General features: G+C 42.1%; 3 protein-coding genes across 3 annotated transcripts; 2 read left to right on the top strand and 1 right to left on the bottom strand.

The window, feature by feature from the left end:
- Positions 1–790: 790 nt before the first annotated feature.
- On the bottom strand, positions 791–2,314 carry mrps21 (mitochondrial ribosomal protein S21). The gene is made up of 2 exons (XM_071908313.2): positions 2,208–2,314; positions 791–1,134 (listed from the first exon to the last, which is right to left on the bottom strand). Exons 1-2 carry the CDS (start codon positions 2,288–2,290, stop codon positions 954–956), a joined length of 264 nt encoding a protein of 87 aa, XP_071764414.1. The 5' UTR covers positions 2,291–2,314; the 3' UTR covers positions 791–953.
- A 2,287-nt stretch (positions 2,315–4,601) lies between these two features.
- Positions 4,602–8,404, top strand: crabp2b (cellular retinoic acid binding protein 2, b). Its single transcript, XM_071908306.2, has 4 exons — positions 4,602–4,949; positions 7,193–7,371; positions 7,757–7,873; positions 8,043–8,404. The coding sequence occupies exons 1-4, from the start codon at positions 4,868–4,870 to the stop codon at positions 8,091–8,093; spliced, it is 429 nt and encodes a 142-aa protein (XP_071764407.1). The 5' UTR covers positions 4,602–4,867; the 3' UTR covers positions 8,094–8,404.
- A 4,203-nt stretch (positions 8,405–12,607) lies between these two features.
- On the top strand, positions 12,608–20,529 carry scamp3 (secretory carrier membrane protein 3). Its single transcript, XM_071908291.2, has 9 exons — positions 12,608–13,184; positions 13,449–13,529; positions 13,899–14,012; positions 15,416–15,539; positions 16,044–16,172; positions 17,821–17,980; positions 18,129–18,230; positions 18,437–18,554; positions 19,569–20,529. The coding sequence occupies exons 1-9, from the start codon at positions 13,131–13,133 to the stop codon at positions 19,704–19,706; spliced, it is 1,020 nt and encodes a 339-aa protein (XP_071764392.1). The 5' UTR covers positions 12,608–13,130; the 3' UTR covers positions 19,707–20,529.
- The last annotated feature ends 297 nt before the right edge of the window (positions 20,530–20,826 follow it).

The raw sequence follows: 20,826 nt of genomic DNA, 5'->3' as shown, positions 1-20,826 counted from the left end.
TAGATAAACATAATTTTATGCACATTCAATTATATCTGTATCCTATAGACATCTTCGTTTAAATACTGATCGTTTCATCTTGGCGTTTATAGAGTGGAGTTCTGTGGTAAATAGTGACCGAGAATGAAATGGTGAATTTTCTCACCAACTAAAACAATGGTCAGACAATGACACTCATTTATTAACTGTTTTTCATTAGTAAGATTGTGTGAGTAGTAGGGATCAGAAGATATGTCGAAATTCAACATATCACAATACATAATTGTGACAATACGTGTAGTGGGGGAGAAAAATGAATCGCGATATTAGCTACATTTTACTCTGCTGTAGTAATCGCAAATGGGATGGCTTGACCATCACAAGTTCACAAGCTCTCCATCTAAATTATATTCTTTGCACTTTGCAATGCCATTTTAAAATTGTTTACTTTCTAGCAAGCCAATGCCATTGCTCCAAAGATTTGTGGCTCAGAAATAAACATAATTCTGCAGGCACACTTTGTTGTCATTGAACTTTTATTTATTACATCGTATCGTGGTTGTATTGAATTGTGAACCCCATATTGCGTATCGAATCGTATCGTGAGATAAGCATATCGTCCCATCCCTACTGGGTAGACCCCAGATGAAGAACACAACAAAATGTAATCAACCAAGAGTACAGTAACATGCTCATTACAACCAAAAATATGAGTACAAAAGATTTTATTCTTTTCTGAATAGCACTGCACTTGTCCTTTGAAATTTGTGCAAAGGAAAAATGCCACAGTCAACTTGAACAATGACAGATGCACAGGTGATGTCTTCCTTTTACTTTTAAACAATGTGACCACATGGAAGTCCCTAAGTTCATTTTGATATTATGATGTTTCTTTTTTGTTTCCTTCTTCCAGTTTGCTGGTCCTGTCCTGACTGGTCCGTTGAAAATGTCCTATTTCATCACACTCCATTTCACTAGCAGCCGACCCAGGGATCCTGTCTGTGTGCCTTGGAGATGAAGGCGAGCTTCCTGGCCATGTCGGCATGGTAGATGCGCTTGCAGTTCTCAAAGTTCCTCCGCTGTTTCTCTCGGCAAGGCTTCTCGTAGTAGCGTTTTCGCTTCACTGTTTCAATAATCCCATCCTGAGCCAGGACCCTGGAACATGTAAAGGAATACAGTGTGAACAGCTGGGACTAGGGTTGAGGCCAACTCACTCAATATGTAGATTAACACATCAATACAAATAACACTGGAAGAGCAGTCGTTCTAAATTTCTGAATATACTGGAACTTGGAAACTTATTTCCAGTTTTAAATTTTGGAGAAATTCTTCTTCCTGATCTGACTGATTTGAAAGTGTGTTGACTCCAGCCATGGGTGGGAGTCTGAGACTAGATCAACAATTACACCAGCGATCTTACTGCAGAGCAGTTGTAGAATTGTTGTAGTGAACTGACAAGTTTAAAGTTTAGGGTGATGAAACAGACAGAAAATGCCTGACTTCGCCCACTCCCCAGTTATGAAAAATACAAAGTTGTGGGTAGTGATAGGACGGTGGAGGGGGGCGGGGCTGGAGGAGGGAGGTTGAATGATAACGTGGACGCACGCCCTCTTATGTACTTGAGCTCGTGCATGTCAGGAAGGGGGGGGTTTGGATGGGAGCGGGGGCTGGCCTTTGGAGTTAGGGGTGGTAATTTGATGACGGATGAATGTGGAATACCCACTTCATCATTTCCACCGCTAGTTGGTGTCAAAAAACTTAGAGTTGCACATAAAATCCATGAAGACAACACGATGTATTATCAAGGATGCATGTGTTTCATCATAAACTGCCCTGAACATTGATTTACATTAAAAAAAAAAAAAAAAGTGAGTTTATGGTTTCATCCCGAAATAGAGGATACTCTGAGTCTATGACCTATCGCCATTAAATTGAGATATAAGAATCATGAATACCTATATCGATACCTGCCGTTCTCTCCATGTATTGTTTCTCATACAAAGAGAAACAGAGAGAAAGGTGTGTATCTAAAACAAAACCCTCAAACAAACATAACATCAATGTTACCGCTTATGAACAGTAACGTTATTGCGCAGCTGCTGCACTGACATTGAGCCGAAGGGTGAGTTAGCTAACGCTAGCTAGTTAGCCGCTGGTTAAGAATAACACATTTTAGCTAATTCTAATACGTGAGAAAAATTATAATAGTATTGACCAAAGCGTTTGACCTGTTCAACGTCTTGTATGCTGCATCGACGTTGCCCTCATGAACCATTATTGTCCGCGCAAAGAAGCGAAGATGGTTCGCCATGTTGAGGCCGGTGGTGCTCGCAGAAAAGTGGACCGAGTGGAAACAACTATAAATAGTTCCGCATACTAGAAACCCTGCAGAAAATCAACGCTAGGTGACGCTTGACTCAACCATTTTGCTGACCTCTGTCCCCAGCAGAAATGCTTTAGTGAACATTTTACTTACTGTGTTGCATGCTTTCAAGGGTTTTTTGTCATACATGTGCTTAAAGCCAAATTCCCAAAGAGATGCATTCACCTACATTTGATCCTTGTGATCTGATTTATCAGTGTGACTTGCAGGCGTAAAGAAATCCAAACTAGTTATTGCTGTTGGCAGGGGATTTCAATGATGAAGTCATGGCTCTATAAATCATATGGAGAAAGATCGTCAGACATCACAAATTAGGTAAATAATGGAAATGAAGTAAGTTATGACTGAATCCAAAATGAGTGAATGGACAGACAGACAGACAGACAGACAAATAAATATCCACTCTTATATGGGAACCAAAGGGCAGGGAAGGCATGTTGGACATTTTGGACTAACTGTTCCTCAGCGATTATTATTATGGTCTATGTAAAGTGAGACCGCATTCAGGGGAATCACAACAATCCGGCAGATTTATGAAACTGTACCCGTTGCCATAGCAACAGGGACTGGGTGTCCAGTGTTCTCCTTTCATCAGGGTCATTCTCCCCTTCTTTCTCTCATCCCTGCGTCTCTTAATCCCATATTCTTGGACAGATAATAGCACGGACTGAGGTCAGCCAACGGTGAATGCTGGCCTGAATGGTACTAATTTGCATTCAGAAGTACTTTTATTTGCCCATTCCAAGGTTAATTCACTTGGTGTTATAATTAGGCCTATACTGTAGTTACTCTAGTGTTTTAAATGGGAGGTAAGGGAGGAAAAGCTCAGACAACCTGCACAGATACCATCATGACTCTTTTGTTTGTTGAATGCACTTCATCATGTTTCCAGAGGTATCACTTCTGATCCAGACTCCATGAAATATCCTTGTGTGTGTGTGTGTGTGAGAGAGAGAGAGAGAGAGAGAGAGAGAGAGAGAGAGAGAGAGAGAGAGAGAGAGAGAGAGAGAGAGAGAGAGAGAGAGAGAGTAAAAGAGACAGTGACAGAGAGAGGAGTCCCATAACCATTAGCATTTTATCTCTTCTGCAGATCATACAAACCAACCCAGTTACCTCGGGGGATTCCCACTACAAAGGACGGCAAATCAAGAAAGGCAGTTAAATTCCTGTGATAGAAAATGTGGCCAGTCAAATCCGCTTTATATCTTTTAACGTCATCCCCTGTTCTTGTCATCAGTTAATTATTTTACAATATCAATCAATAAATCAGTGTAATTCAATTCAGTTCAGTTCAATTCAGCTTCAAAGAAGAGTAAAACTGATAGCAGCATGGACAACACAAAACAAAACAAAACAAAACAAAACAAAACAAAACAGTGAAACAAGACAACACAGTATGCAACTTAATGGTGGGTCAAATATCACATGTGAAGTAATTGGAAATTCAAGTAGTATTGTAATTACAATACTATAATATATGTATATGTAATGTAGCCTATGTTGATTACTCTGATGGGTGTATAGGATGTACATTTAAAGTAATTGCTGCATAGCCTCCAGTTTCCGCTAAAGCACCTGACTGAAAAGGTAAACAGTGTCTTGTGTCTCTGTTTGTTTACAAACACAACATGCAAAGACATGAAACCTGTCAGAGTGGGGAAAGTGTCTCCTTGTCTCCTTCAGACAGAGACTGGACCAGAGGGCAGTCTATTTGATAAGTAAAACCATATGGCTGTTTATTTGGTGGATTAATGGATATAATGTTTGTCTCCTGATTTTAATTGTAGAGTGTAAATGTTTTTAACCTATAGGCTGATGGCTGCTGAATGCCTCCAACTAGCTGCCTTATCTCATTAGTACCAACTTCCCACCCCCCTCTAGGAGCTGAACTGTAGTTTAACCCTGTACTATCTGATTTCACATTCCAAAATCTTAATCTCCCTCAGGATGGCTTCAAATTGGAAGTTTTCAAAGAAAAGGTTAATCCATCATTTGTTTTTCTTGTTAAGTGATCCACATGGGCCTATAGCACATCCAAGAAAGATCACTTAAATAGGCTTACTTCATTAATTAATCTCCTAATGGCTGTTCATCAACATCAAACGATTAATTAGAGCTGCATTTTCATAATTTAAATCCAATTTGGCATAACGTATTTACCAGTAACAACACCCCCATCAATCCACATAGCAACAATTTGATCCAAATCTTTCACCATGCTAATATGTAGAGGTGGAGCAGACAGAGGTGGAGATTAAGCCCACAGTGGATCAGGATGGGGGGAAATCGCCATGCATGATCCCTCCCTGCCACCACCCAGCACAGGCTGGACCAGCAGATCCTGCAGAGGTTTGAGCCAATGAATGGCAGAAGGGACCGCATTACGAGCCGGTTAACGGTAAACGAGAGACAGACCCGGGCCAGCGAATGACACACGCTCTGCAGTTCAGACTATAGTTTCTATTTTTCTGCAACCATCGTTTTGGGGCATCTGCGTGTATTGAAATGGAGAATAAAATCACAGACTTCTCGGGCAAATGGAAAATGAAATCTTCGGAAAAATTCGAAGAACTTTTGAAAGCACTGGGTGAGTAACTGTCATGCAGCATTTGGGACATTTTATGTATCCCATTAACTCTCATTTGCTGCAGAGCTAAACATGTCTATTTAAGTTGCTGGAAGAAAAAGAGAGTGATGGTGTCTACTGAAAATGTTTTACTGCTTTACTGTTTTTGAAAATGTTTTGTTAGTTTTCCTGTCCAAAGTCTCCCAGAACAAGACAGGGTTAACCCAAAATTAGACGTCAATTTACATCATATTTTCGGTCTTTAGCAAACAAATGCGAAAATGCTTTACTTTAAAAAGAAAAATCCTTAAAATTTGATATTAATATGCATTTAACCAGAAGTCTAACTGCTGTAATGTATATGTTACTACAGCCCGGTCCCAATCCAGGTCACAGTTAAAATAAAAAAATATATATAGGAAAAGGAGGTATCAGCTTAACAAAGACCTGTCAATCATTTGGTCCATCAGATTATTAATTGGATATCCGACTCAAATGATCACAGTGGCCTCAGGGAGACTTGTTAAGTCCATTTCCTCTCAGAATACAAGTGGCTCTGTGTGGTTAAACAAGTTGACTCCTGTTTGCTCCAGTGTTCAACATTTCCCTTCTAACCCATGTTGTTGGGAAGGTTGCTCCTGTTGTATGAGGCTGTATATAGAGCAGGAGAGAGAGAGAGAGAGAGAGAGAGAGAGAGAGAGAGAGAGAGAGAGAGAGAGAGAGAGAGAGAGAGAGAGAGAGAGAGAGAGAGAGAGAGAGGTCAGGGTAGGGCCAGCCAGTGGCATCCATTAAAAATCAGAAGACAAATAGCCTGTGGAAGAATGTTAGATTTCTGCTCATCTGAAGCAAGGTCCTCCTCATGCGATTGTAATTAGAGCCAGTGTAAACGGAACTAAGCCTTGAATTGGGCCCCTTCAGCCAGCAAGCACTGAGACTGACTTTCCGTCATTGCCCTGGGCCCCCCAACCCTCTCTCTCTCTCTCTCTGTCTGTATGTCTGTGTGTGTGTGTGTGTGTGTGTTGCCCCCTTGTTATACCATTCCATGAGCAAATATGGACTGGCCTCAGGGAAACTGAATCAGATGTATGTGGGGTAGTCTGGAGATTTTGTTCTGAAACCCATCCAACTGAAATGAATAGACAGATGAAAAAATCCAGACACGTTTCATATACTTGCAGCCACCTTCTGCTATGTGTGTCAAACAAGTGTTTTTACATTGGGAATGAATGAATGAAAGCTGCAGGCAAGAAGCATCACACCCCCACTGACCCCACCCTGCTAATCTGCACGTAGATGTTGATATAAGCTATTCAGTCTATGTGTCAACCTAGTTGTACTTTGCACATCAGTGACTGCGCCGTTGTTGCTACCAATTATGCCGCTGTCGCTACAGTGATAAATCCTTCTTCCAGCCTGCTGTCACACAATGCATCTTGTCTGCACGATACGTGAGGTCTTGTTTCGTTTTGTCTTGCTGTGTCAATCCCATGTTGTGCAGCTGTCTTGTACTGCGTCAGCACTAATTAAAGGAATAGTTCATCCCAAATAGAAAATTCAGTCATTATCTACGTAGGAGTTTGTAGGATCACCAAACACACAGTGAGTTAGCCCCCATAGTTCCATCTCAGCCTTTTCCAAAACTATTGAAGTTAACGGGGCCATCTTTTTACAGCTCCAAAAAAAGCATAAAATGTCCATCAAATTTCTCCAAACAGTATAATCCAAGTGTTTTGTAGCCAAACGATTGCACTGTGGACCCAAAACAAATACCTCATTAACTCCTCTATTTTCCTCACTGACAATGCTTTGTTAGAGAAAGTGCCAAGAGCAGAAGGGTGTGCATGTGAGTGTTGTCAGTGAGGAAAATCTGGGAGATAATGAAGTAAATATTGGACTTTTGGACCCACAGTGTAATTGTTTGGCTACAAAACACTTGGATGATGCTGCACAAGCTGTTTGGAGAAATCTGATGGACATTTTGTGCGTTTTTGGAGCTGTAAATGATGACCTCATTAACTTCAATAGTTTGAGAGAAGGCTGACATGGGGTTGAGTAGGTAATGACTGAATTTTAATTTCGGGGTGAACTATTTCTTTAACCATATCAAATTAATTGCTAATTTAAAATGATTCTGATGATATTTTTTGCCATCTTTCATAAATCAACACCCATTGAGGTGATGCAGATGATACATAACAGATTTCGTCTTGCTGTCCATTCTGTTTTGTGTTCATCCTGATTGTGTTTTACTCCCCTGTGGTCAGGAGTGAACGTGTTCCTGAGGAAGATGGCGGTGGCGGCGGCCTCCAGCCCGGCAGTGGATATCACCCAGCAGGGAGAGACTCTGTCCATCCAGACGTCCACCAGCGTCCGCACCACCCATGTCTCTTTCACCGTGGGCCAGTCCTTCAGCGAGTCCACGGTGGACGGACGCCCCTGCACGGTACACATCGCTTCCCCGTGGCACCTCTCATATAACATTCCTATATAATATTAACACATGCATACCAGCAGACCACTTGGCCAGGGACAGCATAGCTTGCCAGAGTTCTGCGTAGAAGAGACATATGGAAACCATTTCAGTGCAACTCGAGAGTCGTTCTTGGTGATAATGCAGGGATCTGTTCTTCATTTCTTGATGCTGAGTGAGTGGTGAAGGACATGGCTTCTGACAGACTATAAAATGTTGTAACATGCAGAGATCGGCCCACTGAGCTGCAGCTATCACGAAACCCCAAGCTTTGCTAAGCCCCATAATGTCCAGTACACTTCACCGATGTCTGTCATTCACATACACGGTCAATCTCTTCTTGTGTGAATCCCTGCAGAGTTTTCCTAAGTGGGAGACAGCCAACAAGATCAGCTGCGAACAGACTTTACAGAAGGGCGAGGGACCCAAGACAGCCTGGACCCGGGAACTGACCAACGACGGAGAACTGATACTGGTGATTATTTTGTTTTACAGCACCTAGACAGGACTTTGGAGGCTTTGGAGAGTGCATTTGTATTTCAGATTAAATAAGACCCTAAAACGTAGATGACAATGCTTATTGTCCGAGCTTTATGGTGCTAAAAAGGCTTTAAATTTTGTCTTTTGTCGCTGTTTTCTTTCAGACAATGAGTGCCGGGGATGTTGTGTGCACCAGAGTTTATGAGAGAGAATGAGGAGCCTTCCAGACGGTCACACAGCACTTCAGTTTTGTGCTTCATGCATGGTTTACATTTACTCCCCTTTGTTTTCTTCTTCATACTTCCAGGCGGTCAGAGTTTGGTCAGATCTTGTCAAACAGTGCGCTGTTGAGAAAGGCATCAGTTTACATGAGTGGATATTGGTAGCTGCTTGTTATATTGTAGATCGCATTGCTCTATCACCAAAAAGTGATTTTACTCTTTATGTACTACATAAAGATGTCATACATTCCTTGTTTGTAAAACTTTATTACAGTATCTAAATCCTTTTTTTTCAAATTGTTAATACACACAGTTTTATATGAATTTATCATGCGTCAGTGTTTTTTTTGAGAAGCCAAAATGTATGTTCCCTCTCAAAGAAGTATTCTCTACGCTGCCTCCTCCTATTCCCCTGTCTTCTCTCTGCGTATTGCTTTACATCATTATCTGCCACTCATGCTCTCCTGATTAGTCCACACCCTTTCCTCTCCGTCCCTCATCCATTCTCATCCACTGCGTTTTGTCCTCTGTGTGCTCTCTTTCACCACAGCACACAAACGCGCCCAATTAGTCTGAAAACTCCCAAAGACGATCCATATTTCGTAAACGCCACCTTGAGAGACATTTGGCAAAGACAAGGGGGAAACAGGGAGTGGTGAGGAAAGAGTGAGAGAAAGAGAGAGAGGTTCGCCACAAGAAAATAATTTCATAAAATCAGGAGAAGCACTATTCCCCCCGCTCCCTTTCCCAGCTGTACCTACTTATGAGCTCAATGAAAAGTCCCCCACCCCTTCTTCTCTGGCTTTGCACCCAGTTACAAAGTGTTAAGTGGCTTTCACTTAAGTTGTGCGGGGAGACTTCCAGCTGCTCCCTCTCCAAACCCACTTTTCAAGTTGATGGGCGCAAGCAAAATATACAAACAAACTTGAAATACAAAGAGACAGGGCCGTCATCTAAAAATGATGGATTTAGCAGAACTCAGAATCCCCCTAGCCCATGCTCTATTCACCCAAGACTTTACTCCGAGATTCAGTCCAGGGCAGACTTCACCTTGCTGTGAAATATGGTCCTTCAGGGTCTCTCAGGCACTTCCTGAGGAGAGCAACACGGTTCACAGGCGGTGATGGCTTTTCCAGGTTTTGAAACGGTGAGCAGACAGGCACTCCTCTGAAGTTCTTCCCAGTTTATACACACAGTGCTGAGCAAGCAGCGGGACTACTGGGCCTCCTCCAGACTGTGTGTTCTCAGTAACCTCACTGGGTAAATGTGAGTGTGTCTGTGTGTGTGTGTGAGTGTGTGTGAGGGAGAGAGAGAAAGAGAGGGAGAGAGAGAGATTATGTGAGTGATCAAGTATGTGTGGGTTAAACAACATCAATTATCGTGCATTTTTTTATGTCTCACAGGGACAAAGTATGTTTTCAGTGGCTTCAGTGAAGCCCATGTTACTCAACAAAACCACAGTACTGTAACGGCACTCTGGGGTGAATGGAAAGTTCCTTGCAATTTGCTCAATAAAAAATGAGCATGCATGACACACACACACACACACATGCATGTACATAAAACGCCTGATTCTGATTAAACACCCAGTTTGACTAATGATTGTTATCCTCATAGGAGCAGTTTAAACCACCCAGCCCCTCCTTGTTACCCAGGTCACTTTCCACACACAACTGTTATGCCAGTTCATTCCACAGGCAGTGATGTCATGGAGCCTTGCATCGCTTGATTGGCTGTGGAATGCTGTGGTTTTAGGATCGGGAGTCACCCAACTCCAACTTTTGACTTGGCGCCATCTGGACCAATCATAACAGAGAGCCATTATCGGAAATGATGACTCACAGGCAGCTGACAAACACAGATGCTGCTACACAAGGGCATAAAAGTAAACACAAATAGAGTCAACATGGCCATGCTATGTAAACAACTCTGCTCATAAATGATGGGGAGAAGGGTCTACTGTGCATTTATTAGACCGTGTGTGTGCACGTGTGTGTGCATGTGTGTGTGTGTGTGAGAGGGGGGGCCTATGTGTTTATAATGCTGTCATATGACTGCCCCTCAGTCACCCATGTGACCCCTCGTGACGTGAAGGGCAAGAGATTGAAACAGAACTAATGGGACTGTACAAGGGGATTAGGTGTGAATATTGACATTGTGCTGAGAAGTTGCCTGTCCGCCAGCTCAAACTGACTCAGATTAAACGGTGCACGCACCCATGGGAAAAGTATGAGGAGCATTCAGAAGTTTACTGCTCATTATTGCCAGGTGAAAACCTTGTAAATCCACTTTTGGTGACTTTTATGTATTAACTTAAATCAAGGGATTACATCGTCCTCTATGGATCGAGAAAGTTCTACGATTCTTGGGCTTATGAAAACCTTTCAAAACTCATTGGATGAACTGGAAAATGCATGAAGCTGAAAACAAGTCTGTTTTTCGTTGTTGCTGAAAAGTTGACATTCTGGAGATTCTGGTTTTCACCTGACAAAAGTGTGCTGTTAACATGCAAGTGCAGCACAAGGAGCCATAGCAAAAAACATAGGGATCTGGTTAAATCATGCACACACACACACACACACACACACACACACACACACACACACACACACTCATAAACTCACTCACACACCAGTTCTATGACAGAATTTTTGCCCCAACCCAAAGTGTAATTCAGACGCCTATGGGAATGTGATAGGTCACACTCACACACACACGCACACACACAAACACACACGCACACATACACTTGATCTTTCGAGGCACATCAGTGACACCTACTGGAAGGAGTGGTAATGACAATAAATACAGTATTCTGCCTTTTTATTCTTATTACAGCACAACGTCTTAAAAAGTACCAACAGTCAAATAAACGCAGAACCAGGGGAAAGAGGCATTTATAAAATATGTCAAATCAAATACATGAATTCACTGTCTTGACAGCTGTCTTATTTTTAGGGGAGAAATTTGTGTTTATATTGTTTGGTTTTGTTTTCAGATAGCATTAAGATTTGGAATAACTCAATTTAGATTTATGGATATGGGATTAATAGAATAAACGAAGCAGATTAAGGACATACAGTATGTCACAAAAATAACAATTTACACAGATATCCCTTTTAACATAACAAGATAATGTAGGGTAATAGCTATATTTGGGAAGAGGCTTCACTTACTTTTTAATCAACGTGTTTATAGGGCAAATTCCAAATAATTTCCAATCATGGTCATTCACCAAACTGGTCCAATGATGAGTAACAGCATAGGGGACAGTGAAACAAAGTGTGTATAGCCTCTGTTATTTTTATCAGGAGATAAAAAGCATACACTGAGGGTGAAAAATATTAGGGACATCTTCCTGATGTTGAGTTGCAGCTCAAGTTGCGCAATCCACATCTTGTCTCAAAGATTAAAAATCCTTCAATTCAATTCAAGGTGCTTTATTGGCATGACAGTTCACAAACAAACAATATTACCAAAGCATGTAACAAGAGATTAATCATCAATTATTAAACAAAACAAAAAAAATAAATAAATATGGGACTGATGGGACTGTACAAGGGGACTGTACAAGGGGATTAGGTGTGAATATTGACATTGTGCTGAGAAATTGCCTGTCCGCCTGCTCAAACTGACTCAGATTAAACGGTGCATGCACCCATGGGAAACTAAATGACTATATAGAATTTCATCCCAAGTAAAATAAATAAAAGGTTTTTACCAGACAGCAGCAAAGTATTATTGATTTTTTATTAACAAAAGTCGGTTCACAGGCAGTGATGGCTTTTCCAGGTTTTGAAACAGTGACAGGCACACAGTGCTGCCTGAGCAAGCAGCGGGACTACTGGGCCTCCTCCAGACTGTGTGTTCTCAGTAACCTCACTGGTCTGCTTATCTACTCTTCTCCTTGTGGTTGGTATACATTTAATAACAGAAATCAATATTCGATCATGGCTCTTATCTAGATTCACCTCATCAGTGAAGAGTAAGTGTCCTATTTTGTACATTCAGTGTATGTGTGTCAACTGGAATCACTGGAATGAGCTAATAATTAAACCGATATTTCTGGTCCTCAGTTCTGAATGTCTGAGAAACAAACACCTGTGACCGCTTAAGTGTCGCTTTGCAACACATGTATTTTTATGTTATGTTTGCAATCGCGTTCTTTAGCTAGTGTTCAACAGGCTATCGTTTGTCAATACAATTTATTCATTACTATTTATAATATTTGTTATAATGGCATTAACACGACAGACAATGCTTTACAGAAGTTCAAATGGTTTCACCCCGCTTTGCCTCGTGCCTACCAGGGCCTCTAAAGCACGGTCAACATCAAACTGGTCCAGCATGTAACAAACAGCAAAGGGAAAATTCACCATGTATTTTTAGCAAGAAACAAACACGAGTCGCCACGCCCCCTTCAGCTTCCACGTGTTTCTCTGCCGCAGCAGTCACATGACCGTGGCGTTCGGTAGCTGGTTACTTCCTGGACCGCTGTATATTTTTTTTGGACTAACGGATCTGCGCTTTCGGTTTGAATCGCCAAAATTCTGGTGAGCAAATCTAGCAAACCAGAATCTGACAATCAGGAGTGGGAGGAAAAACGCCAGGAAAGGGAATGCGACGAGTGATTAGGCCTGTAACGTGAACTCGTGTTCAGTTGATCAGATTTGTTGTGGACAGTAGCTGTCACATGAGACAGGCTCGGCGGATGGTTATTTTGACTACGGAGTATGCTAACCGTAGCAAGCTAAAACTGCGTCTAGTGTCTAACGTTAGCTAGCTTACCTCGTCGCTATGAGCCAGCACTATCGACTGGAGCAATGATAAGCCGAAGAGGGACGGATAGCTAGCTGACTGGATAAGCCAACACCGACAGTCCGCCTCTCCGTTTAGGAAAAAAACGGAGAATTTGAACGGCTGGTGTCCGTTGCCTCCGTGAGTAACGTTAGCTTGACGTTAACCGTAACCTGCTGAGTGTTTTTCATTTCTCGAACAACAGAGACAGGCCGATAAGCCCTCTCCATCGAGATGTCAAAGTACACAAGCTTTCCGGAGCCAATGGACGACCACAACCCTTTCCAGGTGATTTGTAATGGAAAGCTAGCATAATGTCAGTGTATTCTGTCTGTTTGATGGATGAAAGGCATTGATGTTGGTATGTAAGAGCAGGCGTGTTGTTGCTCATGTGATGTGGTGTGGCTGGCCTGCCCTACTTAATCTTTGCCCAGTTGCAGCCCTTACTAAAAATCTACACAACAATTGTTAAATAAGGCTTATGTTCTCGCAAGCCATGTCAAACAGATTACTGTACTGATGAAATAATCCTTTGTTTGATTTGCCTGCTAGGACCCTGCTGTGACTCAACATAGCAGCAACACAGGATATGCCACACTGGACCTTTACAATCCTTTTGACAATAAAACTGGGGTAAGAAATATTTGTGCTTCATCGCTGAGGCCAAGGATAATTGCTGATAACTGAAATGGTGTTATTATACTGAACAGTCTCACATAGTGTTATTATGCCTGGGCTTGGTTTCATCTTGAGGGACAGAGTACGATGATTTGATCTGCCATTGTACTTCGTTACACCAAGGAATACAGTGGAAACAAGGCCCTTTCTGTGTCTTGTTCATATGTTTTAAAATGTCCAGCAAAAGTAAAGACCATACAGATGTTATGATGCACCGCTCTGCTCCCAAACAAAGGCGAGGGTGACTCACTTGTTGTGCCCTATGACAACATACTGGTGTATGGTTTCTGTCATTGATAATTATGTTTCCTAAATATTTTCTAGCCTCCACCACCATATGAAGCCACCTCTCCCTCCGCTCCATCTGCTCCTGCACAGACCCCACCCAGCAGGACAACGCCCACCGAGCCGCGCAACTATGGCTCCTATAACTCCCAGGTACACAACCTACCGGCCCAGTGTAAAGACACTTTCACTATGGTTGTTAAACTTCTCATTCCAGCGCATCCTCTATCATCTCTCACAAGAACATATTCAGTGCCAGACCTGGACACACAAAACTGTGATTTTACTCACATTGCAATTGGATCTTCAAAACCAGATATGGATGTGGTCAGACCTTGTAATCATAATTCTACATATTCTGGACGCAATCCAGCTGCAATGTGAATACAAGAAATGTTAAGAGATGGGAGAGGGAGTGTGGGAAAAAGTAATATAGACACAGATTAAAATAGATACAGCCACAGGAGATACATAAGAACAATTTTCGTTCCAAGTGTGGACATACAATAATGTGATCTCAGACTATTCAACCTTAAGAAGCAGATCTCAAAAATGGCATTGGGAATATGAGGATGTACTCCTTAGTCAAGTGTCTCTTCATGATTAAAAGTGGCCTTCATGATTAAGTGTGGTGCTTTGTTGTATCTTCAGACACACTCTATGCTCACTCCATGCTCACTTGATCCATTATAACCTATCAGTGTTATTGCAGTAGCATTTCTTGCTTTTTTTATCCAGCAGACCAAGATGTATAACTCATAGCATAAGACAGCTGATTTTGAGCTTAAAAACGTTGCCTGTCACATCTCCACATTGCAACAGACCGCTCTCTCCACTTGATTAATAGGTGGATGTGACAAATTAACAGGTGTATTGAGTGTAGCGAAGTACTTAAGCACATCTGCAGATTTGAAAAGCAAGAATATTTACTAAAAGGCAAAGACAGCAGTGATTTTGATGGACTTCCTAAGTGCTTGGGGTTTTTGAAAAATGTAAAACTGCCACACTGCCAGATACCACACTTGATTGTGGCAGGTCACATGACTATGCACTGTAACATGCTGTATGTATTTATGCAGTCCATAAATTAGGGGTGATGTCCTAGAAACGCTGTACATAATATTGGGCATCTCTTTTGCAGAAAAGAACAAAAATAAGCACATCCTAGTTTTCAACAACAGGTGCTGAGCCAAATCCGAAGCATGAAGAATGAAAGAGAGTCCACACACTGTAATCATGTGCTCCAATCATGTGTGTAAATTTAGTAACACTGATACAGAGGTGACATTTTGAGTGTACTGCTCTTAATCAGACAAATGACAAGTGTTTTCTGCATCTCCTGGAGTACTTAGTGTCACGGAAAACAGTTGTCATTTATCTGTCGGTGTTAATAAATGTACACACCTTGGGAGCACATTACAATGTTCTGCATCTCTTATGAGACAAGGCCATTCACATAATCTTTGGCTCATGACTTTGGGACACAAGAACAAACTATCTCACTAAAACTTGACATGCAGATCTGAGGCATTATTTACCTTGTGTTTTAAATGTAGCAGACTGTAGTGAACGCCACCACAGCAGAGCTCCTGAGGAAGCAGGAGGAGCTGGAGAAGAAGGCCCGAGAGCTGGAGAGGAGAGAGAGGGAGCTGGAGTCACACAGCCTGGGACCTGGAGCCTGTAAGAGGGGGAGGAGGAGGGGAGAAAGGGAGGGGTGAAAGCATGATATAGTATCAAGAATACTGGTCGAAAAGAAGACTTTGGGAATTGCCTAGTTGCAGAAAACTTCTTCTGCCCTTAACCTTTGCTTTTTGTAAACTATACTGCCTAAGGTCTGAGATGATTCCTTTATGCTCTTTAACAGAAAGGGTATATGTGTTTCTGAGTGATAGATCTATAATCTATAAAGCACGCATCCCCAAAAAGTATGTTTAGAGGAATAAAAAAAAAAAAGCTTTTTTCCCATTGACACAGTTATATATTTTTTTAAATGATACAATGGGTTTTAAACGGGTTTAATGGGTCAAGGGTCGTAAAACTTCCCCTACCCATAAAAAACTATATAGAATTTCATCCCAAGTAAAATAAATAAAAGGTTTTTACCAGACAGCAGCAAAGTATTATTGATTTTTTTAGTAACAATATCATTGTCAGTCACTTTTCCCCCACCGTTCTCCCCTTCAGCTCGTCAGAATAACTGGCCCCCGCTGCCGTCGTTCTGCCCAGTGGGACCCTGCTTCTACCAGGACATCAACCTGGACATCAGCCAGAACTTCCAGCGCACCGTCACCATCATGTACTACTTCTGGATGTGTGAGTTCCCCGTAACTCGCATCATCACAGTCGCATCATTTCTTACCGCTGGATGTGGGAGTGCTTCACCACAGTGTCACAATTCAATATTTAAACAAGTGTGTGAGCGATTTCTAGGTGCTCAAACCAACGGCCTGCAGAATAATAGCATCGACGGAGCTGGTAGCCACCAAGCCAATGTTTTTAGTAGCATTTGGCCGGTACTGTCATACTTCCTGTGACCCTTGTGCACTTCTGCAAGATGTGTTAGTTCCCTATCAGTGTCACCATCGTATGGATGACTCAGTTGTGTTCCTGCTACTTCTGTCTCAGCACTTTTCTTTTTAAAACAGAGTTAACAAAGTGCTTTAACAATAAACAAGCAAATAGTAAACATGTCCCCACAACATGTACAATACAATTTATAATACAATATACAGTATAACATACAACACCAGGAGCGTGACTTATGAATAATATAAATGCTAAATGATAAGTGATATCTGGTATTGCAGTAGGTAAGTGGTAATATGATATAAGTAGTCAACACTGACGGCACAGTGGTAGTGCAGTGATGAGTGCAATAACAGTACAACAATAACTACAGTGTCTTGTGGTTAGAGGTTTGCCCAAAAATTCTCCATTGACTCTCACTTCAACACATCAACCCAGTCTGATGTCTCCAAGTGTGTAGCGTGTGTAGACTATTATGTTACCTATGATAACTTTAACTGTATTGCTTTACCACTGAGTCCCCATTCATTGTCCCCCACATTGTATGATAACTTTAACTGTATGACCTGCTTTACCACTGAGTCCCCATTTGTTGTCAATGCCGCCCCCTAGCGGCACAAAGTCAACGTTACAGTGTGACTAACAAACTAACGAACTAACTAACTAACTAACGGACGGAGACCGATCCGTAGTCCCCCCTTTGGTGGGGGACAATAAGCGCAAATGTGGTCTCTTGATTCACAAAATTAAAGCAAAAACAAGAAGGCAACACAAGATAAAAAAGATAACAGTAGGGGGTAAAACAGTAGTTAAAGTGATAAAAGGGATCGCATCAAGTCAAGTCTATAAAAATAAGTGCTCTAAATAAACAATGATCCTGATTCTGCTAGCCTACGCTCCTCAGGCAGGTCGTAAGAGAAAAGCCTGGTCAGAAGAGCCCTGCATAAAAGATCTGAGGCTGCACACCGGCTCATAGGAAGTTAAAATGTCTACTATTTAGCATGGGGCCAGACCTAACTGTCTGTAAAAGGACAGTTGGGTCCAAGTAAAAACTAGTAGAGTGATCCTGACATGATGGCAGTTGAAAAGAGGAAGGGTGGGTTGGATTTGAGTTGAAGCCTGCAGGTTCAAGTCCACAGTAATACAGAAACAGAGAGTTGATCATATTTATTGTCACATATGCACTTACAAGGAATTTAACTCGGTAAGTTGGTGCAGTGCAAATTGCAGACTGACAAAACACAACAATAAACATTAAGTGGCATCCAGTGCAATATTCAACAAATATAGTACTATAAAATATGAATATAAAAATGATTCTAGAAAAAAATAATGCTAGAACTCAGACAGTATTGCTGTTCTCTCTTGTTTTACCACACTCATTCATCCCTCTGTGTACTCTGTCTTCCTCTCATCCTTCTTTACCATCCTGCAGTCAGCGCCGGCACACTGCTCTTCAACCTGATCTCCTCCCTGGCCATGTTCTGCGTTGACGCCTCCGGTGGAGTCGGCCTGGGCCTGGCCATCCTCTGGGCCCTTCTCTTCACCCCCTGCTCCTTTGTCTGTTGGTACAGACCCGTCTACAAAGCCTTCAGGTGCGTACCGCCGCTGACTTCCATAAAGGGGTCTTGAGATCATGAGCCCAGGGTAGCAGTTGTGATAGTAAATCGGGATTGGAATTGAATTGTTGCCTCAGTCAGTCAGTCTTGATAATGGTTAATATTTTCCCCCCCTCCCCTCTAGGAGTGACAGTTCCTTCAACTTCTTCGCCTTCTTCTTCATTTTCTTTGCCCAAGTGGTCGTCTATGTCATCATGACCATCGGGATCCCTGGATGGGGTTTCAGGTATGAGCCGCAAACAAACTTATCCCTGTATCTGGACTGGGGCTGCCATATGATCATCACACTGCTTTTTACATCTGTCCAATTTCTTCTGTCTAGATTTCCAGTGCCTCTCTCTTTCTGTCTGAAGTTAATTGGCTATTTCCTTTATCTCATAAATCTGTTGTTCTTCCTCTGTCTTCCTGCCCCTCCCTCCCTCCCTCCCTCAGTGGGTGGATCGTGAGCCTGGCTGCTCTGAAGACCAGCGTCCCCGTTGGAGTGATCATGATGATCAATGCCGTCCTCTTCACTGCCCAGACTGCCATGGGGGTTGTCATGCTCAAGAAGGTGAACACTGAATGAGTTTGTTTACATGTACAGTATTCCAGATAGTAGATCAAATTGAGGTCATATTTTGGATGAAGTGTTTATATGCATCTTCATATGTCGATCGCAAATATCTCTGTAGGCATGAATTAACAGAATATTCAGAGTGTTACCATGGAAACAGAACTTACACAGACCACACAGAACGACAATAAATACGGTAAGGTATTGACCTTTTATAGTATCATGGTCAATACAAGGTTCCTGCATAGATCTGGAAACGGATGGAAATTGAATCTCCAAGTCTTGGAAACTGCACAAAACGGCTGGAAAAGTAGTATTTGTCAGTCCCAGTACACTACACATTTTATCTAGATCTAAAAACAACAGTCATTTAACATTTTGTCATATTGTTTTGAACTGTCATCTTCACCAACCGCTATCAGCATGCAGCAATTAAGGTCTTATGAAAAAGTATGGAATTTTGCAATGTAAAATGTGTAGGAGCCCTGTTAATATTGGCTTATAATTATCACATCCAATTTTTAATCATAAATGGGATTATTCCGGCTATTTTAAAGCGAATATGGCATTTACATATACCAATTCTTAAGTGGACTACTTACATGGAATATCCAAATAATACTGCAATATTAATGTGCGTTGTGCATGTAAATACTTTCAATCAAGCCAAAACAGAATGGGAGACAATGGGGAACTCCAGTTGGAAATACTGTGACATGATCTGGTAGGTCGCCTTTCTTGGGATATAAAATGAGGGAAGAGAGTGAAAGCAAACTCGTCCACCTGTATTCACACTTCCCACGTGGTCCGTGCGGATAATTGCGGCCGCCGTGCCCTGGTGGTCCACCTACCATGGAGCTGTCAACAGATAACAAACGGTCTGAAGAATAGCCCCGATATCAAGTTCTGGGTATCGTTTTCACCCTGACAATGAGCATAATATAATGATGAATTGGTGTGTGTGTGTGTGTATCAGTTGTCAGCGCCCTCCGCTCTCCCCCCCTCCTCCAGGTCCACTCTATGTACAGGCAGACCGATGCCAGCTTCCAGAAGGCCCAGGCTGAGTTCGCCACCGGAGTCATGTCCAATCAGGCTGTGCGCCAGGCCGCCACTAACGCTGCCCAGGGGGCCTTCACCGCCCCGCGATAGAGAGGGACCAGGGGGGTTGGGAGGGTAAGAGGGGCGGTGGAGCGCCCGCAGAGGCTGATATAGGATCAGTTTGCCATTTATTTCCCCTTACTCATGATTACAATTTGATGAGGGAAAACTGAGTCTATATTAGTACCTCGGGGCAGCTAAACTCCAGGGCAAGTGCATGAGACGATGTCGGGGTTGTGTAATTTGTAAAGGTGTACAGGACGAGTTAGATGCATCACCAAGCCGAGGAGTCACCAAGTTGTATGTGTTGATTAATGAAATGGAAAGGTGGTGTGAGGAAAACGTTCCTGTGAAAACCATAAGATGTTGAGGTCAAAGTGTCTGTTGATATTGTCATGCTGAGTGTTAATGGATGCAGGGAAAATGTTTTTTATATGAAAAGTCAAACTGTGTGCCAAGTCGAACGTATTGGGGCAGTTGTAGCCTGAATATTTTCCCTCAAAATGTCCTGATGTTTCGTGTGTGTTTATTGGGAGCTAATGTTTAAAACAAGGCATATGGATGGAGCTGATGCTTGAGTATGTAAACACTGAAGCGTTGCCATTATAACATTTGACTCATAACTGAATGGCTCAGCTGTGGCCAGTGCTACTATTTCGTTGCTTAAGTGAAAACTAACAAGTTGTTTTGTAATTATTCCAAATGAGAATGCCTATTTACCTTATTGCCAAAATCTCTCATACTGTAACTGCAAAATTATGAACGTGTTGTTTTGGTTGTGGTATTATCTCTCTCATTGTTCTGTTGGTGCTGCTTGTGGTTATTATGATTGTTATTGCAGGTCACTGTCTTGGTTTTAATAAAAATGTATTGTCATGCCTATGGAGTTTAATACAGTTATTAATGCGTCCTCCATCAACACAGTTGGTTCAGACCTGAGCTGAACTGAGTTTAGATGAGTCAAACCTCCCAGTGTAAGCGAGACCAGTATGTTAACATCATGTTGCACTGTGATTATCTGGTGTCACTGTCATTATTGCTATTTTACAAGATCCTCCATAAACATTTTTTATTCTCTGGCGACCCCCAACTTACCAGAAGGAAACTGCATCCATGATGTCATCCTGACAACTTGTTACTTTTTGGCCTCTGGATTTACTTGCTACTTGAT

Source organism: Centroberyx gerrardi, chromosome 19, assembly GCF_048128805.1.
Source record: "Centroberyx gerrardi isolate f3 chromosome 19, fCenGer3.hap1.cur.20231027, whole genome shotgun sequence".
Lineage (NCBI taxonomy): Eukaryota > Metazoa > Chordata > Actinopteri > Beryciformes > Berycidae > Centroberyx > Centroberyx gerrardi.
The sequence above is the reverse complement of the archived record's forward strand: the minus strand, read 5'-3'. Positions and strand labels throughout refer to the sequence as shown.